The 27,698-nt window shown below is 36.2% G+C and overlaps 1 protein-coding gene across 4 annotated transcripts in view; it reads left to right on the top strand.

The window, feature by feature from the left end:
• APAF1 (apoptotic peptidase activating factor 1) overlaps nucleotides 1-27,034 on the top strand; it is a 33,002-nt gene extending 5,968 nt beyond the window's left edge. For 2 of the 4 annotated variants that reach the window (XM_065636097.1, XM_065636087.1), the window contains exons 6-27: nucleotides 185-297; nucleotides 830-961; nucleotides 1,886-2,124; nucleotides 2,652-2,819; nucleotides 3,650-3,781; nucleotides 7,440-7,553; nucleotides 8,154-8,332; nucleotides 10,126-10,252; nucleotides 12,321-12,446; nucleotides 13,069-13,200; nucleotides 15,109-15,234; nucleotides 15,698-15,859; nucleotides 16,170-16,298; nucleotides 17,161-17,286; nucleotides 18,181-18,300; nucleotides 20,787-20,912; nucleotides 21,277-21,402; nucleotides 23,236-23,355; nucleotides 23,692-23,817; nucleotides 24,578-24,703; nucleotides 25,155-25,301; nucleotides 26,820-27,034. In XM_065636097.1, coding sequence (XP_065492169.1) covers nucleotides 185-297; nucleotides 830-961; nucleotides 1,886-2,124; nucleotides 2,652-2,819; nucleotides 3,650-3,781; nucleotides 7,440-7,553; nucleotides 8,154-8,332; nucleotides 10,126-10,252; nucleotides 12,321-12,446; nucleotides 13,069-13,200; nucleotides 15,109-15,234; nucleotides 15,698-15,859; nucleotides 16,170-16,298; nucleotides 17,161-17,286; nucleotides 18,181-18,300; nucleotides 20,787-20,912; nucleotides 21,277-21,402; nucleotides 23,236-23,355; nucleotides 23,692-23,817; nucleotides 24,578-24,703; nucleotides 25,155-25,301; nucleotides 26,820-26,963 — 3,040 coding nt within the window. In that variant the 3' untranslated portion in view covers nucleotides 26,964-27,034. Of the gene's footprint in view, nucleotides 1-184; nucleotides 298-829; nucleotides 962-1,885; nucleotides 2,125-2,651; nucleotides 2,820-3,649; nucleotides 3,782-7,439; nucleotides 7,554-8,153; nucleotides 8,333-10,125; nucleotides 10,253-10,822; nucleotides 10,914-12,320; nucleotides 12,447-13,068; nucleotides 13,201-15,108; nucleotides 15,235-15,697; nucleotides 15,860-16,169; nucleotides 16,299-17,160; nucleotides 17,287-18,180; nucleotides 18,301-20,786; nucleotides 20,913-21,276; nucleotides 21,403-23,235; nucleotides 23,356-23,691; nucleotides 23,818-24,577; nucleotides 24,704-25,154; nucleotides 25,302-26,819 lie in introns of those variants that run through there. The other 2 variants (XR_010606312.1, XR_010606313.1) reach the window with 2 other exon arrangements.
• Nucleotides 27,035-27,698: the final 664 nt, after the last annotated feature.

The raw sequence follows: 27,698 nt of genomic DNA, 5'->3' as shown, positions 1-27,698 counted from the left end.
GACACTTGCATTCAGCTTTCTTGCAAACTGTTTAAAGCCCTCTTCAGATATTTTACATATTGCTATTAAAAATTATGCAGCAATACATTGTAAATTCTGAAAATGTTTTTTCATGTTAAAATTCAATGCTGTATTTTAGCACTAAAAGTTGATCTGAAATCTGCAATATTTCTTCTTGCACTAGATCTCTTTTGATCCTGGATGACATTTGGGATTCGTGGGTATTAAAGGCATTTGATAATCAATGTCAGGTTCTCATCACCAGCAGGGACAGGAGTGTGACAGATGCTGTGGCTGGTAAGGAACAGTTTTCTCTCCTGTACTACAGACTGTGTGTATTTATGAAAATTGTTCTTGTGAAGTTTTAAAAGAACCTAATAGAATCTGTGTCTAACTTGTGCACAAGTGGCAAAGTTTTAGGATTATTCTCTGTCAGACTTTATGCTCTTTGTGAAATGTTCTATGTTACCTTGAAAGTTATATGTCTACGTTGAAGAGCGCAATGACTCTCTACAGGGTAAATGAACCTCAGTGATGCTGCTGCTGTTAGGCTGATTATCTCTTGCTATTAAGCAGTTACTGGTACAATGTGTCTGTAATGCATTTGTAATTATTAGATTATAGTCTAATTTTTTTGTCTCTCTAATCCAAACTTGATTCTTACAAGAATTCTTATAGAATTTATACTCTTCTTAGTACAAAACATCTAAAATACTATGCAAAAAATAATAAGCCGGGCCCTTTGCTCTAGATTTTGCTTGGAAAGTACTCTCTATTTCCGTAGGATTTTTTACATTCTTCTAATTTTTTTCCCTGTTTCTATGTCTAGGCAATAAATATGAGGTTCATGTGGAAAGTGGACTAGCACATGAGAAAGGACTGGAGATTTTATCACTTTTTGTGAATATGAAAATATCAGAACTGCCAGAACAAGCTAACTGCCTTGTAAGAGAATGCAAAGGTATACTTGTCACTCTTTAGCATACAGTTTACCATTGGATGTATTTTTTCTTTGAGGTTTTGACTTACAGATACAGGAGGGAACGTTCTTTAATACTGAGACCGCATCTGGAATATTGTGCCCAGTTCTGACCCCTCAGTTCAATAAGGACAGGGAACTGCTGGAGAGAGTCCAGTTCAGAGCCATGAAGATGATTAAGGGAGTGGAGCATCTCCCTTATGAGGAAAGGCTGAGGGAGCTGGGGCTCTTTAGCTTGGAGAAGAGGAGACTGAGGGGTGACCTCATTCATGTTTATAAATATATAAAGGGTGAGTGTCACGAGGATGGAGCCAGGCTCTTCTCGGTGACAACCAATGAAAGGACAAGGGGCAGTGGGTGTGAACTGGAACACAGGAGGTTCCACTTAAATATGAGAAGAAACTTCTTCTCAGTGAGGGTGCCAGAGCACTGGAACAGGCTGCCCAGGGAGGTTGTGGAGTCTCCTCTGGAGACATTCAAAACCCACCTGGACGCCTTCCTGTGTAACCTCATTGGGTGTTCCTGCTCTGGCAGGGAAGTTGGACTAGATGATCTTTTGAGGTCCCTTCCAATCCCTAACATTCCGTGATTCTGACGGTACACCTTAAGTAAAACACAGGTGTTTGTTAAATGCTCATTGTTTGGTTTTTTTAAAACTAAACAGCATTTCTCATGTTGAATTTCAAATAGTTTTCTTCAACATATCTTCCACTTCCACCCCCCTGTTATGCTTAAATTTGGTGGGTTTGCAGATGTCTACATGGGTGATGTGTGTTCTTTGTTCTCCGCGCCTCAATAATTTAATCAATGTATTAGGAAAATTACCTGATTTATTCAACTGCTTGACTGAACTGTTGGATTGTGTTCCTTGAAAACCTCTAAGATTAAATTAATCTTTTCTTTCAGGTTCTCCTCTTGTGATATCCTTGATCGGAGCATTATTACGAGACTTCCCTAGTCGCTGGGACTACTATCTCAAACAGCTGCAGAATAAGCAGTTCAAAAGAATAAGAAAATCTTCTTCTTATGATTATGAAGCTCTTGATGAAGCAATGTCCATAAGTGTTGAGCAACTGAATGACAATTATAAAGACTACTATAAAGACCTCTCTATCCTCCCAAAAGATGTTAGAGTACCTACTAAGGTAATGACAGCACTGCAGAAATCTGATCACTTTTAGTGAGATACAAGCAATAACTGGGAAGAATTCATAAAACTTATAAATGTTGTGTGTAACTTACATTGGTTATAACTTAATAGTAGTTGCTGGGTTGGATAGGTCAGGTTCATTATTGTATCATGACTTTCATTGTCAGTAGTAAAACTAAAATATCGTAACTGAATAAATGTATTCATAATGCTAGTTTAATGTGCATTCCATATAAAGCTCTTTAATTAGGTTGTAACTGAGCTCTCTGGAGGCTTAAAACTGTTATGTGAAATTTGGCTCTTCTAAGAAAAAGGTGATCACCATAAATCATCACAAATAGGAAAAAGATGGGATAACTTGTGTTATCTGTCCTATAGCTTGCTAATTTATTACGATTTGTAATGTGTTTATATTTGTTAGTATGTGTTTTGTCAGTTAATTGGTAGCCTTTTTACAGTATTCATACAAGTCATATTACTCCTTAGTTCTGATTCTTTTCTGTCTTCATGTATCTATTTTAGGTGCTCTGTATTCTTTGGGATATGGAAACTGAAGAAGTTGAAGATATACTACAGGAATTTGTTAACAAATCACTATTGTTCTGTGATCGTAATGGCAAGTCATTCCATTATTATTTGCATGATCTTCAGCTTGACTTTCTTACAGAGAAGAATCGCAACCAGCTTCAGGTAGGGTATTGACTAATCTACTTACTTTTAACTTTACTCTCCATAGCTGGGCATTCTTCAGAAAATGTTCCCTTGTTAAATAGTATCCAGTGAAGCTTCATATAATGCAGTTAAACTTAATGGCGACTAATTAAAAGCATTTATTTTCAACTTGAAACTGTGGAAGGATTTCATGATGGTTCTATTTTGAGCTAGGAAACTAAACTGCATTATTTCTCTCTCAAAGACATTTTCAGCAGGAGATGGAATGTTGCACTGATGATTCCAAAGGCATCAAGACCCTACCAGAATGGGAAGTTTCTTCTTTAATACAGAGAAATGCTTTTTACTCATTTTTTTTCAATTTAAGGCAATACTCGGAGAGAGAGGACTTAGAAGTTGGGCCAAATAAATTTATGAGTTCTGAACAACAGGGCAGAATGTGTAGATATGAAGAAAAGGCAAGTTTTTAGGCTTGCTTTAGATCTACATACGTAAGGGTCTTTTTTTGTTGGCTACCCACATTTGATGCGAAGAGTGACTTGGTAGCTGTTCTCAGCCTAAAAAGAAAGGTTAACAGCTTGCTCTTCTGTCTTTGAATATCTAGAGAATGTTTCTGGAGAAGTTTTAAGCGATAAATTAGATTAAGTGTACAGTTTTGGAAAGTAAGCTTTTCTAATTTCATTTGTTGATGTATTACAGTTGAGAAATAATAATAATAATCCTCAGTACTATATATAAATATATATATAAGATAATATATAATATTAATCATATAATTCCTCAATACTGAAACCAGTCCATACCTTAGTATAGTGTTAACTGAAAGCGTGTTTTGATTCATATTGCAGGAGCTACATAAAAACATAGTAAATCAGTACAAGAAATATTACAAACTCGATACACCCGTTCCTTCTCAAGAGGATTGCATGTACTGGTATAACTTCCTAGCGTATCACATGGCTGGTGCCAACATGCAGAAGGTGAGTTCTGAGTAGTGTCCTCTGTTTCTCAGCCCACCCTTACTCCTGCCTTTCCCCCCAGGCTTTTTCCCACTTGAACCTCTCTTCTCCCAGGCTTTTGTGCAGATAGGTAAGCACTCAACATAGTGTTCTTTAGGGATGCCACTGATAATCACTTGTCTGTTATGAAAGCTACTTTATTTTTACCCATTGTGTCTTGTCTTTTCACCCAGTTCTTGAGAAGATTTCTTGTTTTGTATCATAATAGCTCATGTTTTTATTTTCCATTTGAAGAATCTTTGATAGGAATTCTCTAAACTTTTTGAAAATTCAGGCTTGCTCTTATTGCAAGTAATGCATGGTGGATGTGGTCAGGAGCACCTTCATGTATGGCTGCTACCTGAGCACCAACGAAATCGCCTTCTCCGACCCGACACCGGACGGCAAGTTATTTGCAACAAAATACTGCCAGACCCCCAACTTCCTTGTCTGGTTTTATTTATACATTTTTTTTTATACATATATTTATACATATACATACATTTATACATATATTTATGCATATATAGTTTATTTATATAATGCAAGTAAATTGATTTCTTCAGAGAATTCAACTGGATTAGTTACTTCTTTCTATGTAATTCTTGTTAGTTTTTTCCTCTGATGTCATACTGATTTATGTGTAAAAGTTAATTCTCTCTATTACCAGATTTCAACAGCCATAAAAAAAATCTAGTAAGAGTTAGATGGGCAAACCTCTTGTTTCCAGGATTGCCTTGGTGCCTTTAAAAAATTGCTGTAATTTTTGCCACCTATTGTTCTTTAGGTACCAAGCTAGTATAAGACACAAATTATGCAGCAAGATTGGTATTTCAATACTTTCACATAATGTCTTAAGAATTCTTGCCTCGAATAGCATTTGGTCCTGGTTACTAATTGCCTTATTTCGCATGTACTTAAACCTTTCAGTTGAACCTCTTTTGAGATGGTTCATCTGACTTATATAAAATTTACTTTGTATACCTATAGGAACTTTCAGAATTAATGTGGGCTATAGGTCTAGGTTTTTTTGATCATTCTTATTTCATTATCTCAGTATCTTTTATTTCAATGTGTTGGAAAAATGTTTTTATTATTAGCCTTTCTACATTTTGTAGAATTAGCTTCTAAGTGTTCTTTAGCCTGTCTCACTATGACTCTATGCTTCCCAGAGTTTACACTCTTTATATTACTTACTTCTCATTATTAAGACATTAAATTGTTGGTTGGAAGGCTAATAAAGATGGGAGGTATTCTTTTTCTTTGTTTAACCATGATAAACTTTTACTCCTTATGGTATTTACTGATTTTAAATTGGAATGTACTTTGAGCCTGTGCAGTATTGTCTCTAAACAGTTTTTCTGATCCTAGCAAGTATGGTTTTTTTAACAAGAAGGGCTTTTTTAAGTACATTAATAGCAAGGGGAAGTCTAAGGACTTTATTGGACTGATATTTGTTGAAGATGGCCATCTGACTAATAGAGATGAAGAAAAAACAGGGGCAGTCAATGCTTTTTTTGTCTCAGTGTACTGACAGACCTTGGGCTGCCGGTCCCCTGAGTTGAAGGACCACAAGTGTGAAAAAAGAGACTTTGCATTTGTGGACACTGAAATTGTAAGGGGTATGGCGTATCAGCTGAATGTTCACAGGTCCATGGGGCCTGATAAGATTCATCCCAGAGCACTGAAGGAGCTAGTGGATGTTATGGCAGGACCCCTCTCAATCATCTACTAAGGGTTTTGGGGGTCTGAGGAGGTCCCTGCTGACTGGAAGCTCATCAACGTTATTCCAGTTTATAAGAAGGGTGCAAGGGAAGACCCAGGGAACTACAGACCTGGTAGCCTAACCTCAGTTCCTGTAAAAATTGTAGAGAAGATTATACTGGGTAGGGTTGAAAGGCATTTAAAGAATGATGCAATCATCTGGCACAGTTCACACAGGGAAAGTCCTGTTTAATTAACTTGGTATCATTCTGTGATAAGGTCACCTGCCTAGTGGATGAAGGGAAGGCGGTGGACATAGTTTTTCTGTTTTTTACTAAGGCTTTGAATACTGTCCCTCACAGCATCCTTTTACTGGACAAGTTGTCCGACTGCGAGATGAGCAGGTTCATGGTTCACTGGGTGAAGAATTGGCTGAGGGGCAGGACTTAAAGGGTTGTAATAAATGGGGCTATGTCCAGCTGGTGACTGGTCACCAGCGGTGTTCTTTGGGGGTCAATTCTACGGCCAGTTCTGTGCAATAAATTTATCCATGATCTGGATGCAGGAGTTGAGTGCACCATTAATAAGTTTGCTGATGAGGTGCTGTCGACTGTCTTGAGGGACAAGAGGCCTTGCAGAGGGATCTAGATAGACCAGAGCATTGGGCAGTGACTAATGGGATGAAATTTAGCATGTCTGATTGCTGGCTTCTGCATCTAGAATGGAATAATGCTGGGCACAAGTAGAAATTGGGAGAGCAGTGGCTGGAGAGCAGCCCTGCAGAATGGGATCTGGGGGTGCTGGTTTACAGCAGGGTCCATGTCAGTCACCAATGTGTGTGCCCTGGCAGCCAGGAGGGCAACCCACATCTGAGGGGCATCAAACACAGCAGAGCCAGCCAGTCAAAAGACGTGATGATCCCGCTGTATTCAGCACTGGCGCGGCCTCGCCTTGAGCACTGTGTGCAGTTCTGGGCCTCACAATTTAACAAGGATGTGAAAGTACTTGAATGCATCCAGAGGAGGGCAACAAAACTGGTGGAAGGGCTGGAAGGAATGTCCTGTAAGGAGCGACTAAGGACTTTGGGCTTGTCCGGTTTGGAGAAAAGGAGGCTGAGCGATTACCTCATTTCTCTCTACAGCTTCCTGGGGAGGGAAAGTGCTGGCAGGTGCTGATCTGTTCTCCAAGGTATTCAGGGACAGGACCCATGGGCACAGTGCAAAGCTGCACCAGGAGAGGTTCAGCCTGGACATGAGGAAGCATTTCTGTACCAAAAGGGTGGTCAGACACTGGAACAGGCTTTCTAGAGAGGTGGTTGATAGCTCAAGCCAATCAGTGTTTGAGGCATTTAGACAGTGCCCTTAATAACATGCTTCAGCTTGGTCAGCTTTGAATTGGTGAGACCTTTGGATTAGATGCTCATTGTAGGACCCTTCTGACTGAAATAGTCTATTCTAATAATTCTGTTTGCCGTTTCTGACAGCCTCCTAAGTAGCTTTCACATTTTCAAGTTATATGCAACTGCAACAGACTTTTTGCTTTCATTCAAACTCATGATCTGTTAGGAAGACCAACAGAGACCACTATTAGCAGAGTGGTCTTTGCTAGACTGGACTAGAAGAAGCTTTCTCAGAGTTGTATCTTAAACCAGGTCTTGTGTGCTACAAAAGTCAGGATTTGCTTTGTACCCCCATCCATTCTCTGACTAGCTGTATCAAAGAGCAGTCTTTGCATTAAAATAACAAGCTTAGCCTTCTATACCCAGAATTTTCATACCTGTTTAAGATGCAGGAAACAGGAAATTGCCTAAATTTTTAACTGGAGATAATTGCACCCAAGCATATTAAATATTTTATTTCCTGTGCTTTTCTTTTTCCCCTCAAGTAGATTCTGTTGTGGAACTCATGCTCTGAACTTGAATTTGTGTTTCTTGTAGGAACTCTGTGATCTTATGTTTTCTCTAGATTGGATTAAAGCTAAAACAGAATTGGTAGGGCCTGCTCATCTGATTCATGAATACGTAGAATATAGTTCAGTCCTGGATCAAAAGGTATGATACTAAAAGGTAAATGATCAGTCTGTTCCAAATATATTTTTCCATGTTTAATTGCATTTTGTTGAATGTGTATATATCTATATGGGAGATACCTAGAAAGCTTAAAAACCTGAAACATAAAAATGGCACTAAGTTAAACTTTAACTTGGAGAAGAGAAAAATGAAGAAAATTTAATTTTTAGTTTTAGTTGTAACTTCTGTGTGTGCCCAAGTAATTGATGATAGATAGAACTCAGTAACTAAGGTGAAGAATAATAACTTAATGGTGGGTACATATGGTACTCTGGATTTGAGGAGGGGTAGAATTTTGTTGGTCACTTAGAATAGTCTCTGATACTTCACATTGACTGCTTATTGAATAAATCGCTGTTGTCAATATCCTTTATTTGAAAAGTAAGGATTACATGCTTTCCTGAATAGGATAATGAATTTTTTCAGTCTGTCATGTGTACTTGCCTATAGACCTAAATATAATAGAAAAATAGAACTAAGTGCTTCTGTAAGAATATTAGCTGTATAGAAAAAAAATGCAAAGGGCACTTAGGAAATAAATCTACTTTCTATGTTATAAAATATTTTCTGCTCTGTACATAGGATAGCACAGTACGTGAGAACTTCCAGGAATTTCTGTCTTTAAATGGGCACCTTCTTGGACGGCAACCATTTCCTGACATTATACAGCTGGGTCTTTGCCAACCAGAGACATCAGAGGTGTATCAACAAGCCAAGCTACATGCTCAAAGACAAACAGGAGCATTTTATTTGGAATGGATGTAAGTAGCTACAGTCCCATCTGCTGATACGCTGATCCCTTGATTGAAGAAAATAATTTCATGAATAGCCAAATACAATGGATGGCTAATATGAGGAGGTTTTTAAGAAGAGTTGTGTTTTTTCTGGGGAAAGAAAGTGAAATAATTTTCAAGAACTTGTGGGAGGAAGAAAACTCTGGTTATGTAAGGCCAGAAATCAGTAATAATTACATAGAAATAAATAGAGGATTATATTTACATCTGTACTCAATGATTGTTCATTTTAAATAGCTATACAAAGTTGAAAATAAGATACTTTTAAACTTCTCTAAATACATTTTTTTAAAAAAAGTTAGAATTGTAGTGCAAGTATTAAGTAGGTTACAGCATGTTTTTAAGTTTTCTAGTAAAATGCACACCTTAAAAAGGTGTTAACTTGCAAAGTTTTTGAAAGTAGTGAGATGGGAAGTACTAAAAGGCTTTGTAATCTCTATCCAGTCTTGAAGTTTCTCCTATTTAAGTAATCTTTTGCTGTTTTCATATTTTTGGAAGTTGTTTAAGGAACAAGTATATATATAAAAAACATTTTTCCAGCATAGTCCAGTAGTCATCTGACCATGTAACTGTCTCTGCTAGATTCTTGTGTTTGATTTTTCTGTTCTTATATCTGCAGTACTTGGTGGTTACAAACCAGAATGACTCTGTCAGGTAATTACAGTAATAACTAGGCAGGTTAATCCAGGCATACTTGAATTTAGGTCTTCTCTTTGAATATCTGGCTATTTAGTTTTGCATAGGTAACAGAATGCTGACAAAAACTCTTGGAAGTTACACAATTCAGAAGAGTCAATCCCAGCAACTTCAGGGCTTTCAGCTTGGATATTGGATACTTAAGCTGAAGAATATGACCAAAATTGACAGAACAGAGACTGATGGTTTTGTATTCCATCCTAGGGGAAGGTTCTAAAAATGGTTTGCAGGATGTGTAGGTGAATACACTGCTCTCTTGACCAGCAGTTTTAGCTTTATTAAAACATGTAAAAAAAACCCCAGTGTTGGCTTAGATGACTCAGTATTTTACAGTGAGAAATTGCTTTCATTGCACAGCTTCTTTGAGATATTTTATCCATTATTTAAATGCTAAGCCTGAAGACTGAAACTGGTAATGATAAAAACTTGAAGAACAATGAACATGAACAATGAACATGAACAATCATGTTATTACAGGGATAGCTTTCTGTGGTAAGGTGTGGCTAAACAGGATGGTTGATTTATGCTAATTTGAAGTTTTTGTTAAAGTGAGGCAAGGGTCATCTAAGCTGCACTAGATTCTGTAGTGATAAGAGTTGTGTCATTGCTGTGAAAACTAGGCAAATCTACTAAGATCTAAACAAATTTATAAATGTTTTTTAATAAGCTTGAAATGGAGCCTGCAGGAGATCAAGAATTCTCAGGAAGAAGTTTATATTTGGAAACAGCATGTATCAGATCATAAAAATGTCATTAGGAAGGCTGTGTCTTGCAGTGGAACAGCTTTGTCTATAAAGTGGCATGTTAATTTCTCATTTCTCTCTTGATCTCTAAGCTGTAACTATTGGAGGGCAATAAAAACTCTGAGTGAATGTTCGAATTTGTATTTCCCTTCTTTCTTCAGCGTAAAAGCTGAGAGGTAAGTTACAGTGGGTTGGCTGGTTTGTTTCTTATAAAGCTTGCAGCTCACGATGTATGAAAAAGTGATTTTATAGGGCATTTTGAATAATTAGAAAGCAGTAGGAAATTCTACTAATCTAAAATCCAACTGTCTTACCCTGTAGAAATAAGAAATCCTTGAAAAACCTCTACCGTCTGGTTGTTCGTCCACATAGAGATGCAGTTTACCATGCCTGCTTTTCTAAGGATAGACAAAGAATAGCATCTTGTGGAGCTGATAAAACACTTCAGGTAAGATACCTATGCATGAGTGAAAAGAGATGCTGTGTACCATTTTGGTAACATTTGTTAACAGTCCTGTCGCTTTTCTTTTGCTGCTACATGGAAATATTAGGGATCTAGAACATATTGGAAACATATGATTAAAAAGGATGTATTGTTACATAAACAACAAGTTGCCTGGTTAGAATACTAAGCATTATTTTCTAGTTTGAAAGCTAAACTGTGTGATTTCAGGGCTTATACCCTCATTGGTGTAATACATGAACATGAGATGCCTTTTAGTGATACGGAAAAGCTCACAGCCTGAGCAATGCACCCCAGCATATTTCATATTTACTTGCAAAAATGTTATTTCCAGTCACAGTAGACCTTCTACAGAACTGAAAACCAATATTTCTGTGGGACATTATGCTACTCTGGTGCTTAATTAATAAACTGTCTTATGCAAAAGAAATAAATCTGGGGAGAAAAATGAACCCCTGAAGCTGAGGATAGTATTAGATTGAAAATGGGCCAGAAGTGCTTAGAAAGTGGATTAGGGGAGACAGAGGCAAGTGACTAACATAAATTTGCCAGCAGTCTGCCTGGAGGGAGCCAGCCAGCTCTCAAGAAAACTAGCAATCAGCCAGCCAGTAACCTGGTAAAGTGTCCGTATTCCAGACAGCCAAAGGTAAGGGAAAAGAACAACTTTTCTGCAAGCCTTTGGTATTGTTTTGGATGCTTGGTGAGTACTAAAAGTAATAATATTAGCACTGTTTAGTTGCTGTTCATTTGGCTACTTAATGTGTTGTTATTGTGGTTTTATTTGTTTTATTTGCTGCCTTCTACAATATTATGATCATGGCATCTACTTAAGGAGATGCCTGGTGGATGTTCTCATTTTATGCTGTGCTCAAGTTACTGTACTGGGCTTCTGTACTTAATGGCCTCAGTATTGAGACTGCAGATTGCTTATTTTTTGCTTCATTTTCTAACCAGAAAAGTAAAATTTGTGGATTGTGATTGCATTTAAACTAAGCTTGTGTTAAAGTAGTAGTAGTAGGAAAATTAGCAATAATCCTTATTTAATTGTTTAACTTCGAACTTATTAATGTGGTTTTTTTTTTCTAATAGTGGCCTAAGCTTTTGAATTTTCAAGGCTACTTCTGCTGTTTCTTTTAGATAAAAAAACGCAATGATTGCAAGATTAAGAACAGATATTGTGCAGAATTTACTGTAAACATAGATTTCCTGTTCCTTCAGTATTTATGTTCTTATTTGAACAAGTACCAACCATTTCATTGCCATTGATATACCCATTCAATGAAAAACCAAAGAAAACACCAGGGACTTCACAATTGTAGTACCCTGAATGCTGCTGTAAAGATCACCTTGTGGTTTGCTTTAATGGTTAGGAATATGTAACCTAAGGAGGAAAGGGAGACCTGATTCCCCTCACCCCCATTGTAAAGTTAAATCCCAGAATTTTGAGAGGTTGATCGATATATGACACTTTTCCCAACTGTCCTTTTATTGCTGATGAGGAGCTCAAGGCTGAGACTTGGGTCATCTTGTAGGACTTTTCACTACTTGTTTTTTCTTGTTTGTTTCCCAAGTCATCAACTGCTGCTGAAATTCTTACTTTCCACAGAAGGATATCTTATATATAAATATGATTTTTATATATGGTTTATATATATAAACTTGGAATTTTTAGTTTGAAGAATAGTTTAGATTTTGTTAATAGAGTGTTGTGCAGTTATTATGAAAAAACACTGAGAAAGGACATGGATTTAGGCTTAAAGAATAAGGGTAGAAAAAGTCATTAATGAAACACATATTTCATACAAAAATTTTTTTAAAAATCAGTTTCCACTATTTCCTCCCTAACAATTTCTAGCATCCTTACAAAATTGAAGCTCAAATTAAATATTTTTTTTCATTATTATGTTAAGTTCCCTAAAATTATAAATGCTTTCAAAAGCAAACCAATTTTATGAACAGCTTATACAAAGAGAGCTGTTTGAGAGATAACAAACCTATATTAATTTTTTAAAATTGTATGTGAGTTATAAGATTTTATTATTTATTGTTTTAGGTGTTTAAAGCAGAAAGTGGCGAGAGACTCCTGGAGATAAGTGCCCATGATGATGAAATACTTTGTTGCGCTTTCTCTGCAGATGGTGAATTTGTAGCAACTTGTTCAGCTGATAAAAAAGTGAAGGTAAGGAAATGGAGAAGAGACAATTTTTTTCAAATTCATAATTCTAATTTCAGTTTTAATCAGCTCAGGCCGAGCAGAGTCTTAAGACTAAAAGGTTTTTTAAATGTCTTAAATTATGTGGATAATTCACTACTTAACAAACAAACAGAAGAGACCCACTTTTTACATAAGATAAAAACTGCTTAATGTTAATATCATACTTAAAGAATTACCACTTAATTTACTTGTATTATCAGGTGTTTCTTTTTAAGTAGAACATAATGTATGAATCCAATCCTACCCATAACATGAGATTAATATATCCAGAATTCTTTTTTTATGTTTGTTTGTTTGGTTTGGTTTTCTGTTTTGTGTGAATTATTTGGAATTTTCAATTCCTCAGTATTGTAACAAAACCTTGGTGAAATTCTGGTATTTGTCTGAATTGTGACCTTTCTCCTCATAACTTGTTTCTAAAAGTAGATATATATGCTTTCCCTTTTATTTACAAAACATTTTTGAGGTGTTATTAAGAATGTTTTAGGGCTTTATCTATATCTCAGCATAGTTTACAGATTTTTTTTTTTTAACAAAGTACTTTAAATATATTTTAAAGTCTTTTTTATCCTTTAATTCTGTCTAGATCTGGAATTCCAGAACAGGACAGTGTAGGTGTGTATATGAAGAACACATGGAGCAAGTCAATTGCTGCCAGTTCAATAACAGAAGTGGTCAGTATCTTTTAGCCACCTGCTCAAATGACACTTTCATCAAAGTAAGTGGAAAATGCTGAGATTATTCTCATGCTGCTTATCATAACAGGCTAATTATTGATGTATAAATGTATTTAAACACTATAAATTAAGTTTTGTTTAATGAGCCTGGTAGAAGAGAGATGGCAACAAGTTAAGAGCAGTGAGTAAAGCTCTGTAATTGGATTTCAACAAGGCAGAACAGGAGTGTTTATGCTCAGTGAAGGAGAATGGGCCAGTCCTCTATTGGTAGGGAAGACTTTTAGAAGGTGAGATGAGAATGGGAGAGTATGAGAATGAAATATTTGATTAAAAACAGTATAAGAAAAATGAAGGTAGATATTTAGGATTGAAAATGTAAAAAAACCTAGTTGCCGAAAGATTGAGGAAAAAAATATTATGGAAGTGTAGCAGGTACATTTTTTGATTAAATTGATTTGGCATAGTAAAGAACTAAAGGTGGAAGCCAAGAAAATAACAGTAAACAAGGCAAGAGGTTTGTCAGGTTAACTGCCTGGCACAGTTCAGACTGGGCGACAGTATGTGTCCACAGAAAGAGCAGAAACCAGGCAACTGAAGTCTGCATTTGAGGGACCGGGGAAAACAGAAGGATCAAGTAAGACCTAGACTGTGGCAAATAAGAGTGCAATTGCACAGTACAGCTAAGCAAATCATATAATTTACTGGCACTGACGATGATGGTCCTACTGCCCTGGCTGTGTATTCTTGCCTTTGTTGCAGTGCATTTGCTGGTCTTATTCTGCAGTGGTCTGGTTCATGGAGCCAATTTGGCAAAAACTTCTGGTGGGATTGTTTTTCTGCTCGTTTGATTCCCTGTGGTGGCTCAGTTGCCCAGTTCCAGTGCAAGAGAACTGTTGGGAGTAGGTAGTGAGGATGAGATTGTTAGTTGGGAGGACAACTGTCTCTTCGAGCTGTAGCTAGCAGGATGTGAGGTGTTTTAATTGTAATGTGAAGTCTCATCTGAAGAGTTCTTGCAAGAGCTTATGTTTGTGTAAACTGGAGGCAAAATACTGTTATGATCTGATGTCAAGGTGGAAAGAAGAGTCTTTCATGCTGATCTCCTGGATGTCTCAGGAATTTGCTGTCTGAGATTGACATCTTGGAACAAGTAGATTTAGAAGGGACTTGTTTAAAATGACCATTTTTGTCCTGTAAATGTAGTTAAGATTTTAGACAGTGATTGACACTTTTCTGAGTAATGAATAACAGAACTGAAGTATGCACAATAATCAAAAGGGTCTGATTTTTTTTTTCAGAGAACACTGTACAAGTGGCTGTTCTTGTTTTGAGCTCTCACGTGAACACTCAAATGCATGATTTTTTTTTTTAATATAGGAGAAAAGGAAGAAATTTGGAAATGGAGAAAGGAAATGTGGGCTATAGGCTTGAAAAACAGTGTGTATGAGAGGGGTGAGGAGGAGGAGCCCTAAATAAAAAAAAAAAAAAAATTGAATGTTCTCTTAACTTTGTTAATATGGGTGTGGCAAGGATGATATTCAGACTGTCCAGTACTAACATTTTTGTTATTATGTGTAAGCTACATAATTCTGAACTTCAAAGTTAAAAGGGAAAGAGGGGAGAGGAAGCTTCTTCCTCAGTCTGAGGAAACTTTCGGTAACTTTGTGCTGCTCAAGGGCCTTGTCTACACTGTACAGAAAGTTTAACTAGTTCTATATAATTCTGATGTAAATAGTTTTCATGGAAGTTAGCAGATGGAGGTAAATCGTGGGGTAGCCCAGGGCATAGCATGAAGTTCATGAGCATGCGGGTAAAAACTAAAAAAAAAAAAAAAAACCAACAAAAAATTGAGATTTTTGGTTGCCAGTGCTTGGTTTTGAGAAGAACATGAACAATCTGTCTTTTAATAACTCATGAATATGATGATATTTATATGTTTATTTCTCATGCAGCTTTGGGATTTGAACAAAAAATATTGTAGAAATACGATGATGGGTCATGTAAATTCCGTCAATCACTGTAGATTTTCACCAAATGATGAATATGTTGCTAGCTGTTCAACAGATGGAACAGTAAAGGTACAGAGTGTATTTTTAAATCAACTGTTTGTTTTGATGATGGGGTTTTTTTTCGTATAAAATGCAAAATATGTATAAGGAAACTTTGTATGGTCAGCTTTAATGAATGAAATCCTGAAGCAGTTGATTATTGGTCCCATTTTTAATGCAAGATTTTGAAATGGCTGTCCAGTATCAGGGAAAAAAAATTGGGTGGCTGTAGTTATAAATAAATCCTAGCGAGTCTCATTTTGAATCCTTTACTTTTCACCTTTTTTTTTTTTTTTTTGCCCTGGTCTAAGCTGTCTGGGCTTGTGAATATTCTAATGCTATTTCTTGATCAGGGAAAGTAGTAAAGACTTTTTTGTATTCTACCGCCCACCTCCCTTCTTCCCTAGAAGTGATGGGGGGTTAGGTCTTCCTTGTTGTATTGTGTATCCACATCAGTAAAAAGAGGTTTTGTGTATTTTGCTTTTTATTGCAGCTTTGGGAAACACGATCAGCAAATGAACTGAAAAGTATTGAGATAAAAGATTTCTTCAAAAATGCAGATGAGCAACCAGATGATGTGGAGGTTTTAGTAAAATGTTGCTCTTGGTCTGGAAATGGTGACATGATTTTGGTGGTAGCCAAAAATAAACTTTTGGTAAGTACCTCACTTCGATAATTTTCTTGAGTTAGTATGGAATCATAGAATGGTTTGCACTGGAATGGACCTTAAAGATCGTCAAGTTAGAAATTATGATTAAAGATAAAATTCTAGGCCATTAAGATATTTCAGATATAAAGTGCGTGGTTTCAATTGTGTGTAAAGTAAAAATATGTGGGCAATCAACTTCTTGACTGAGAGAAACACCTTCTAAATTCAAGAATGCACGTTATTGAGCATATAAGCTATTTGTCTATAGTGAAGTCATACAAACTGGGTGATAACTGTTGTAATTATGTGTTCACAGCTTTTTGATGTTAAAACATGTGATTTGTTAACGCAAGTCATCGAAAGTCATCACAGTACAATCCAATACTGTGACTTTTGTCCTGGTGATGAGTTAGTAGCAGTTGCTTTGTCTCACTGTTCTGTTGAGGTAAGTGATTGGCCTTGCTACAGTACACCAGGAAAGACTATTTGTAATATAAAATGTTACGTTTGTCTTTAAAGTTTATTGTACGCAGGGCTAAAACGAATGTAGCTATTTTAGCAGGCTTGCAGTGTGCTTCATTCTTTTAATCTTCGTTTGCTTTTGAAATGTAAAATGTCGATTGGGAAATAACATTTTAAAGTTTTATGTTCATTTCAGACAACAACTCATGTTTATATATAAAGGCTAAGTTACTAGATTTCTTTAAAGTTACTGTTGTCACTCTCAGGAGTATAGGCCTTCCCATTGCTGAACTCAAACAAAGCCCCCTCTCTTTCTGTGTGCTGCTACAGAATGTGGCAACTCACTAAAAGGGAATAAAACAGTTAGAATGACTTTGGGACTAGCACAGCCAGAGTCAGCCTGTACAAGTGTCAGTTTTGGGTTTGTAGGTTGTTCATGTTGGTTTCTGGTTTGGGAATTTTGGTGTTGTTTGTGTTTGGTGGTTGTTTTTTTTATTGGTTTGATTTGGTTTGGTTTGTTTGTTTGTGGGGGTTTTTTGTTGTTTTTTATTTTTTTTTCCAATCTACACGGTTGGTTGAACTTCTATACTACGATTTTTTAAAAATATTTTATTTTTTTCCTGCCCCCCCCCCTTTTAAAATCATAGCAGTCAAAGAGGCTGCTGATTCAATTTGTCTGGCCATTGAAATGTGATAAGCAGGCACAATTCTTGTTACACCTGATTTCAGAATGAGAAGTAAGAAAATACTAGAAGAGTAATGAAGCATACTACTTGTTTTGCACTGTTTTGCCTGTAAATGCAATCTAAATCCATTTGATTTCTTCTTTCACATTTTTGTTGTAGTTATGGAATATTAAATCTTTATCAAAAGTAGCATATTGCAGGGGACACATGAGCTGGGTTCACTGTGTGACATTTTCGTCAGATGGATCTTTATTTCTGACATCATCTGATGACCAGACAATACGTGTAAGATGACATCTTTGTTTTTTGAAATATTTAAATGTTTATGTACATATTATTAAAATACTAATTTAAGGAATTGTTTATTATAAAATTAAATGTTTATATTATATATGACCTATATTTAGCATTTATGTATGCTTATAGCCAATATAAATTTAAATATTTGTTGTAAAATTAGAAGATTATTTAGACATGCAGTAAAATGAGCTGTCTTTTTTACTTTATTTGCTGTATATCTAAATTTATTCTTGGCACCTTTTAAAACCAGGCTGGCAATTAGACAACAACTGTGCAACTACATGGTTTTCTAAGTCCAGTGGCTGTTCAAGAGTAATTGTTTGTAACCTCATTTTTTGTTTTAGATTTTATCTGAATCAGGAATTGTGAGGTTTTCTGAGGATTGTATTGGACTTGGTATTACCTTCGTTGTTAGGTATATTTACATGTTAGTATTTAGGATAGACTTCTGTAATTGTAAGGCCTCATTAAAACCTGTTGAAGTGGAACTATAGTTTACCAAAGTAACCTTTCCTTTTCTCCCAAGTTAAGACTTGTATTCTGGAATTTTGAAAGCAGTTGAAGTATGGAAATCTTTACTTGGTAATTGTCATAATTTGATTTTAATGCTCTTCTTTGGTCTAGAAAATTGTAGACTTTATGGCTCTAACACGGTAGAGTCTGGTAGTTAGCCCGGGAAAAATTAGTTCTGTTTCATCTGTTGGAATCACTACAGTAATTGCTCAACCTTCCCTAGAAAAGAAAAACAGGAGAAGCATAATTTTACCTGATTCAAAAAATCAGTGTTGCAAGTTAATAAGACTTTGGTTTACAGGTACTCAGCAAGTTTTCTATCTTGTCCTTTTAATAAGACTAATGAAATACTGTGTTTTTCAACAGATTTGGGAAACAAAGAAGGTGTGCAAGTCTTCTGATGCTGTGCTAAAAAGTGAACTAGATGTTGTATTTTACAATGGTGAAGTGATGATTTTAGCAATTTACAATCAGAAGCATTTACAAGTAAGCTGTATTTCTCAATATTTTAGTGCATTTGAATGTTATTTGTAAATCTCAGTAGGAAACTGAGGAAACACTGAAAAAACTGCTTGTTCATGGCTTTCAACAGGTGAATCCATAGCAGGCGACTCTTAATCTATGATAAGATTTTTATGTCTATAAACTCTGCCTAGTTTAGTAAGCAGAAAATGAAGTTTGAGGGGAACTTTCCACGTTGATGTTGAAACTGAAGCTGAATGCAGACAAACAAAATGGGTTTCTCTTCACAACTGGGGAGGCTGTGAGCCCTCCAAGTGGCTGAGAAGTGCACAGCAATGTGTAATGTGTGCAACTGGTAGAGACCAGGTGTTACAGAGCACGTAATGCATCATAGTGCATCAGAACTACTGTGTCATAGCTGAAGGAATCATCTCGAATTGGGGGAATGAAAGGTGTGAGCCCAGGTCTGCCTGTAGCCTTAGGAGACCATGGGGTCTTTTATGTCCTAAAGAAAATATTAATAATGGATACAGTCTTAATACCCCTCCACCAAGTAGTAATTACACCAACATCCAAAATACATTTTTTCCATTCCATGATAGCGAGTGCACGCACGTCTTCTTTTCCTTTAAGCATGATTCTCTAATTAATCAAATAAAGTCAGTTGATAGGGTTTTATTTGAAGTGAAGGCAATACAGTTCATTCAGATTATGCTTCTACTTGATTGTACTATTTAAAAGCAGAAACACTTTCATATTTATTACAGAATGCTGCTTATGCAAACCAATTGCATGTTAACCCACAAATCTGTCCATGAGGTCGCTATTTCAGGTGTTTAACTTAAAGCAGCATCTGAATAGGAATGAACCTTTGTTCTGGCCTGTGAAAGCAGTGAATTCTTATTGCTAGATGTATAGGTAGGTGAGTGCTGGAATAGATTCTGCCGCCCTGCACTGAGGGACACTGTGCAGATAATCCTTTTGTGTAGGGTCATGTCCTTTCCTAACTTGGCCGAAGGCAAACATGTAAGCTATGTAATCCTGGCTAAGCAGCATGACCATTGCCTTTATTTCTAGTCCGAAGAGATGCTCAGCTTTTCCTAGGCTGCTGCTAGAATGAAAGCTTTCTTTGCAGAAGATTTTCTTTTTGTTTGCCCTGTGCCTCCTGTTTCTCTCTTCCTGATTATTTTCTGTCCTCCTCCTTCTGTCTGTTCTGTCAATAAATTATCCATTTCTTACTCTACCAAAAAATCCTATTAAAAGAACCTTAAGTGGAATGGTGTTGATATTTGGCTAGTGTAGTGGAATATATATGTGGAAATAGCTAAAGTGTCAATGGGGCCTTGGCAATTCAAAGATTTCAGACTTTGAGCCCACAGAAAGCCCTCAATGGTGAAACTGAAATTGATGTGAACAAATAATATGTGAGAAGAGGGAAGCTGCATCTGTTGCAGTGAAGAGATGGGAGAAACCACAGCAAATGGAGATATGCCTGTTTATGTATGGGAAGCAGTTTAGGATAATCACTACTTTTTAATCTTCCTGAACTGTAAAATTTGTAGCAGTTACTATGAACTGGTGTAGTCTGGCTCTCATTTGAATTAGCAGACCTGATCTATTTATTTACAATTAGTATATTTCTATCGTAATTTTACTTGAACCATTTTCTAGAGAAAGATAGTGCTTAGATTTTTTTGCCTTAAATACAACATTCTGACATCCTGTAGAGGTGCAGTCATGAGAGAAGACTCCGTTGTAGAAAGAGAATAGATTTTTCACTCTTGCGAGAGAATAGAAATGGACTGAAAAGAAAAATTGCAGTTAAGCATGTCTACTGTAATTTAACAGTATATCTCTGCGATCACATCTCTAAAAGTAGTTTTTCTTGCACTTGTCATGTTTTACCCTCTGTAATTTGTAGTATCTCAAATTGGCACCCTAGTCACCTTTTGATGTGCAGTATGTTAATTTTTAAACACTCCACACTGGTAGTTTTCTAAACTTAAACTGTGTTTATAAATCATTGTATTCCGAAGGTTATTTTTTTCCTGAGGGATTGATTTGAGGGCAATACTGAGATGAGATTTTGTTTATTATGTGCGCTAATAAGTTTAAAGTCGTGCTTAGGGCGTGAACTTAAAGTATTTTATACTCCAGTTGGCATGAGCTGTAAAATCTGGCTGGCAAGGTAAATTTGAGCGTGAGCTTGCTCTGTGGGTTTTGAATTTGAGAGCAGCTTTTTGAGTTACTGTTTTCTGTAGTCAGACAAACTTTAAAAAGCTTTCTAATACTGGAGTGTGTTTCCTTCTACAAACTTGTCCTATTCAGAGAGTGTTCAGTGGAGATAGTTACACTGACTTTCAATGGGATTGGTTTATGAACGTAGCTGTTCTTTATAACACAAAGTTTTAAACTGTTACGCTGTTCCATTTAGCGTTCTTAGCTCTGTATTGTAATTTGTTTAATATTAAATTTTAAAATACTATAATAATTAACTTCCTATCTTGCAGCTTATCAATGGAAATACAGACAGTGTTATTATGCAGACAGCAGCTCAAGAATCCCCTATTTCCTGCTGTTGCTTAAGTGAAGATCTTCAATTTGCAGCTTTTGGACAGGAGAGTGGAACAATAAAGGTATTGAAATCCTAAATCTGGTTTTAAAAATAGTAGGTAATCACCCTTCTTGGTGCTTTTTCTTTTTAAAGAAATGTCATTTGAATGACTTTGTGCAATAATTTTCTTCAACATAGGACTTCAGGGTTTTTACTTTTGTGAGTGGTGCCTCAGTGACAGTAATTTAAAGGTAGTGCTAATAACGTAGCTCTGAATTTTGTTTTACCGAGGACTAAGCTAATATGAATTTTCAGTTGTTCCAGTCCATTGACTAAGAATAGTGTATTTACATTTCATGTTACTTAAAAAAGGATTTGCATGTTCTTTTCTTCCTTTTCCTCAAGCATGTAAAATAAATATAATTATTGCATTCTTCATTTTAAAGGTATTACAGTTGTTGGATGGGAAAGTTCTGAAGTCCCGGGAGGCCTACAGGACATCCGTGCAGCATTGTCGATTTACATCTGATTGTCAAACTCTCATTTCAAGTGCTCATGATTCCATTATACAGGTTTGGAAGATAATTAAAATATTATATTGTAACCGACTTACAATTTATTTTAAAAGATCTTTTATACGGTAGAAAATGTAGGCTCACTACAGTATTCTCTATTGCTTCATCTTGGGGCAAGGAACTGTAGAAACTGTAGCCTCTATTTATACTTCATGTGATAACAAATACTACATAATACCTATTTTTAATGCTGTGGATGATAGAAAGGCACCAACTCCTTTAAGACGGGTGAAAGGAGCGTTAGTTTTCAAGCAAGATAACTAACTCAACAGTTGCGATCGTGTGAGTGAAAGGAACTGACTATGCAGGGTGGGTCTATCAGTGGGTTTGCTTATGCTGTCTGAAGGAACGAGGTAAAAGACCCATCTCTGAGTGGGCTGGTGTGTCCATCTAGTCCAGTACAGTGCTGAGTACAGATACTAGCTAGAAACAGAATGACTCCATTAATGTAGCCTCAAATTAATAAGCTCTGCCTCTCAGCAAGGTAGGTTGGCTCTGGAGAAGCATTCTAGGGTGTCTATACTACTATTGCATTTTAGCTCACCTCAGGGATGCACTTTTGAAGTGAATGTCCTGGTCATCTATGCTTCCTGTGCTTTAGTTAGGGCTGCAGGTGTGCTGGCAGGGTTCCTAAACTAGAGCACATGCTCCAGCTACTAATGGGCATTCAGTCCACACAACCAAACTTGAGCTGGTTTGAAGTAAAATCTCCAGAATGCCTTTGGGTGCTGGTCCTCAGCTCTGTTTTGCTCACCAAATCTGTTCCAACACCAGTGTAGAATCACAGAATGTACCAAGTTGGAAGGGACCCACAAGGATCATTGAGTCCAACTCCTGTCCCTGCACAGGACAACCCCACAGTTCACACCATGTGTCTGAGGGTGTTGTCCAGTCTTTTCTTGAACGCTGTCAGGCCTGGGGCTGTGACACCTCCCTGGGGAGCCTGTTCCAGTGTCCACCACCCTCTGTGTTCTACCTGCTCCCTGATACACATGTAACCCCTGCAGCATCCTCCTTCGGTGCTCATTTCCACCTGCAGCCAGCTGGAGTGCCAGCACTGTGGTCAGTTGAGCAGTACAGACAGCTCACCAGTTAATTGGCTTTCCGATCCTTCTGTCAGGTCTAACGTGGGGAGTTTTTCTTTTGGGTCCTCAGCTCCCTCTGGTGGACGGTGCCTCGGTGAAGCCTCCTGGATTGTCACCAGAACACCTCTGCTTTCTGCTCTTTCTTTGATGCAGAGAACCTATTAATTTGCAAACTATTAAATCATTGTCATATAAATTGAGGCTTAATAGCTTCTGTAAAATGAAATGACATTTCTTCAGTTTTCAGTGAACATTTGAATCAGAAGAGTCATTCCGTTATAAAAATGCAAACCAAAATGGCATTTCTTTAAAAATACGCTTCAAAAATATAAAAGAAAGATAATTTAAGTATGGAAAATATGAGGACTGCCAGATGATAGAAGTCTATTTGTTGCAATAATCAAAGGTTTAAATCTCAAAACTTCTGGGTTGCTTAGAAAATTGTTATTTTGCTTTTTCTTTTTAAATTACAGGTGAATTTTAAGCATCAAATTCAGTTTGAAAATCAGATTATTTGTGTATTATGGGGAACTCTCTCACAGGTGCATTAAATGCAGTGGCATCTCTCAATCTTCAGCATCTCTACTGTGGATATCTTCATTATCTAACCTTTTAATTAGTTGTCACCTCCATAAGAACTTTTAATTATTACTGTGACTTAAAAATCAATCAGTTAGTTCATTCTTCTTAACTTATGTTTGCCATTTAATCTTTTTTTAAAAAAGTATTCCATCTTTATGATTAGGTGTGGAATTGGCAGTTGAGCGAATGTGTGTTTCTAAGAGGGCACAAGGAAGCAGTCAAAGATTTTAGACTTCTGGAAAATTCAAAACTTCTTTCTTGGTCATTTGATGGAACCGTTAAGGTAAATAAAAGGCTCTGTATTGACAAATTACATAAAATACATGTTACTGTCTCATCTGACGTGATGTTTCCTGCACTTTGTGTTGACCCACATTTTATTTCATGGATCATAAAGTGTAAGCTGACTTTTAAGACACAATTTTGCATTTTCTGTTTCTAGTAAGATTTACATTCCTGTTGTTTTTTTAACTGTGCCAGTAAGTATAGCAAAATGTTGGCCATATTAGAACCACATAGCTGAGTTTTATCTCCTACATATTGTTGTGTAAGATGCAGATTTCTTTTAACCTTTTTACAGTGTTACGAAAGTAACCTGTTTTTCCTGTATATTTGGTAGGTTTGGAATGTCACTACTGGAAACACAGAAAAAGATTTTGTTTGCCATGGCGGTGCTGTTCTTTCCTGTGCTGTTTCACCTGATGGCAGTAAATTTTCATCTACTTCTGCTGACAAAACTGCAAAGGTTGGTTGCTTTCTGTACAAGATAAAAATGATGCCTTATTTGTCCTGAAATGTATGCTATCTTTTTTTTTTATTATGAGGTAACTAGTGATTATTTTAAGTTATCCTGTTGCATTTCTAGTAGTAAATTTCCTATATCTGTGAACATGTTTCTAAAGCTTTTACAGTCATTCACAATTGATCTTGGATATAATTGAGGCTGTCCTGGTGATTTCTGTACAAATAGAATGCAAGTTTAGTGCACAAGTTTGTGCAGAACCCTTTGTTTAGTTCTCTATATTGATTCGTGAATAGTCTAACATTCTTAGTTTGGAAACCTAAGTTAGGAAAAATTTCTGGAACTTCCAGTGAAAGTGCTGTCCATGGTTCCTGGTATTCCTGTTCAAAAGCAAGGCGCAAAAAGAAGTGGATTGTTTAACGTTCTAGGGCTGGCCCATATGATTTTTAAAGTGTCCTATTAGATGTTTAAAATAGAGCTTTAAATTGATTGGTGAATCCTTTTTCTATGAGGAGCTTTAAACTTTCTTGTAGATGAATCAGTTTCATTAAAGAGTATATTCCAAGGAAAAAAAAATATATTTGCAGCTGGTTTAGTTATTTGTAGCAAATGCATTCTTGTGTGATTCAGATAATACATACATAAATGCACACATATATATGCATATATACAAAAAGTCTTACGTACTATTGCCTTTTCAGAAAGAAGTCATAATTGCTTTTGAACTTTTCTTTTTCACTCTTCTGTAATGTTTTCCGTTTAGATATGGAACTTTGAAAGTTCATCTGTTCTTCATGAGCTGAAAGGTCATGAAGCCTGTGTGCGATGCTGCACGTTCTCTCCTAACAACAAATTATTGGCCACTGGAGATGACAAAGGAGACATAAGGGTACTGCTTTAACCGTGCTGTTTATTTCATAATTTGGTTGATAGTTCACAGACAGAATGGTTCTCATAGTTTGTGTTCTTGCACGTCTAATTCATTAGGGTTGTGGTGAACATTGGGGAGTTGAAAATAGCAACATTAGCCACATGATAAAGTAGCTTGTAATGATATTCATAGATTTATGTTCCATGAATTCTGAGGAACTGATTCACATGATTTACTAATAATTCTACTGTGAATTGCATGTCTGATTAAACCTTGCAGATATATGATACAGTTCTAAGAGGAGAATTCCTTTTTTGGATTATTCTGTCACTTCAAGTAAAATGTTTATTTACAAGGGGTTTTTTTTCTTTACTATAGAAAAATACATTGCAACTTTTTCTTACTTTTTTTTTTTTCCTTGTTTTCCCCATTAAGTTTACTTATATACATAATCTTCTCTCTCTTTTAGATTTGGGATATTTTAACAGGTGCATTACTTCACTTCTGTTCCCCAGTTACTGCAGATGAGGGAGAACCAACACATGGTGGTTGGGTAACAGACCTCTCATTTTCTCCTGACAGTAAAATGCTTGTGTCATCTGGAGGCTTTCTTAAGGTAAGCCTTGAAGTAATGAAATATCCTAACATACCTAATTAAATGGCAATACTCTGATAATACTAAAGGAAAATGCCAGCTAATTCACAGAAACAAACCTGTAAAACATTAACGCAAAAATTGCTTCATTTTCCTGACTTTCTAGAACTTTTCACTTCTTCTCACATCTGAAAGCCACTTGAAAAGGTCTCTTAAGAATTCAGACTTCAGGCTTGGAGTTTGGTTTTGAATTCCATATATTCCATTTTTATTAGCTTCAGATTTTTATTAGCAACTTTCTTCATTGACATCTTGAATATTAAAGATCCCAGTAATTTTTGTCTGCCTTAATATCCCCTCAGTTTCAGCAGCAATTGTGTTCTTTATAATGAGCAGAAAAATGTTCTGTCAGGCTTTTATTTTTTTTAAAGATACTGAGTTTTAATTTTTTTAATAAATAGAAATTCAGGAGGAATTGCAAATGATAATTTTCTGCCTTGAAAGACATTTTATAAGGAGTCTTTGGAAGAGGGTATGGTGAAACTGAGGAAATCAGTCTTTTCATCAGTCTTTCATAGATTCAGACATACTGGGCGTGTTGTTTTGGGAAGCGGAAGATGTGGTCATTCTTTCAGTCTGTGAATTGGTTCTTCATGATTGTAAATGTCTCGTGAGTTTATTTTTTTCCCTTATGCAATAGCAAGTACCTGTTAGTAGAAACTGTGTGTGTATGTGAAATGGCAGGTTGTGGAGTTCTCATCTCAGAGTGCTGGAGATTAGTTGAGTGTTGGTCAGTGTTTGGCTGTTGGACATGCTTACTTAATTCTTCGAAGTCAGTTAGTAACCGTTTAACAAAGACCTTTGAATTTTCTAATTTAGCATTTAAAACATCTTCTGATGTTCATTTCAGTTGAAAGGACAAGACACGCATCCTATTTCTAGCTTCCTTCCCGTTTGTCTTGTGGTTGCACAGTATGGTGTCGTGATACTTCTTAGAGTCATATGTAACATATATATATATATATATATATATATATATATAAAAAAATCTAACCTCCCTGAAAAAAGTCTGTCCTGCTAGCAGAACTGGAAAGGGTTTCAAATTGGTACATGATTGATCCTCTTGTGAGGCACGCTGGTTTTTAGTCCAGCTATAGTTTCACTTACATTGCCTGGCAATGTGTTTCATGTATTCATTTGCTTATAGAAAAATACCTGATCTTTTAAATTTTGGACGTGTTACAGTCCACGTCTTATTGATCACATTTTGTGATGGAGTAGGGGGCAGTCCTTGAATTTATTGTTTTGTATTCTTTCCTGAAATTGCACAACTTCAGTCTCTTTGAAGTTTCTTTTCATCAGAAAGTCTTATACCTCTAGGTGCTGGTCCTAAACATTTTCTACTTGAGATTGCTTGTATTTTTATTTTTAATTCTACCTTTTTGGAGAAAGCAGTCAATCGGGCTTGCCGTGCTAATCCTGTTTACGGAATTTGTCCTAAGCTTCCTTCAACTAACTGAAAGTGTGTTATTTTTATAGTGGTGGAATGTAACTACTGGAGAATCCTTACAAACCTTCTACACAAACGGAACAAACCTCAAGTCAATACATGTGTCCCCTGATTTCAGAGTGTATGTGACTGTTGATAATCTTGGTATTCTTTATGTATTACAGAAGTTGTGATTAGTGTGCTGAACGCTGCAAAGATTATTCCTGGTTTTTTGAGCTGGAAACAAAATTCTGCTAAATATTTGTCTGACGCTCATTAAGCTGTGAATTACATTTCATTGTTGTATTCATGATGTTTTCTTGTATATTTATGTACAATTAAGGATTTTTAAAAAATGAACTTGCATTTAATCTTGTTTTTAATAAGCATTATTATAATCCTTAAGTCTCGATTTGCATCTTAAGTATGTTGCTTCCAATTGTGTAGGGAAATTATATTCAGATTTATTCAAATTAGTTGAAATTAATATTAATAGCAGTGAAGAAATAATAGGAATATAATACTTCGAAATTGTATTTTGTGCTAATGCTGGTGGCTAATGTTCTCTAGCCATGAACACGGCTGTGTAACATGCAAAAAAAAATGTTTTACTGTGATGCAAGGATTTTCATTTAGTACAGAATGGAAAGAATCAGGGACATCGTTCATTTGAGAAATGAAACTCGCTTTCTTGGTGCTTGACGTTCAAAACAAATCAAGTAGCTGTTTGGTTTACAGCAGCAGTGCTTCCTGCTCGTGGTAAGAACCTTCACGCTTCTGGCCTTGTGGAGATAAAGTGCGTTGTTACCACACGTGAGCTGTTCTTATTCAGGGGAAGATCTTGAGTCTTGGTTTCTCAAGGCAAGATCTGAAAGGATATTTGCAATTGAAGTGGAAGAGATTGTGCCACATTTCTATCGATGAATAGA

The sequence above is a fragment of the Caloenas nicobarica genome, chromosome 1, assembly GCF_036013445.1.
Source record: "Caloenas nicobarica isolate bCalNic1 chromosome 1, bCalNic1.hap1, whole genome shotgun sequence".
NCBI lineage: Eukaryota > Metazoa > Chordata > Aves > Columbiformes > Columbidae > Caloenas > Caloenas nicobarica.
This window is presented reverse-complemented; position numbering and strand designations above follow the sequence as displayed.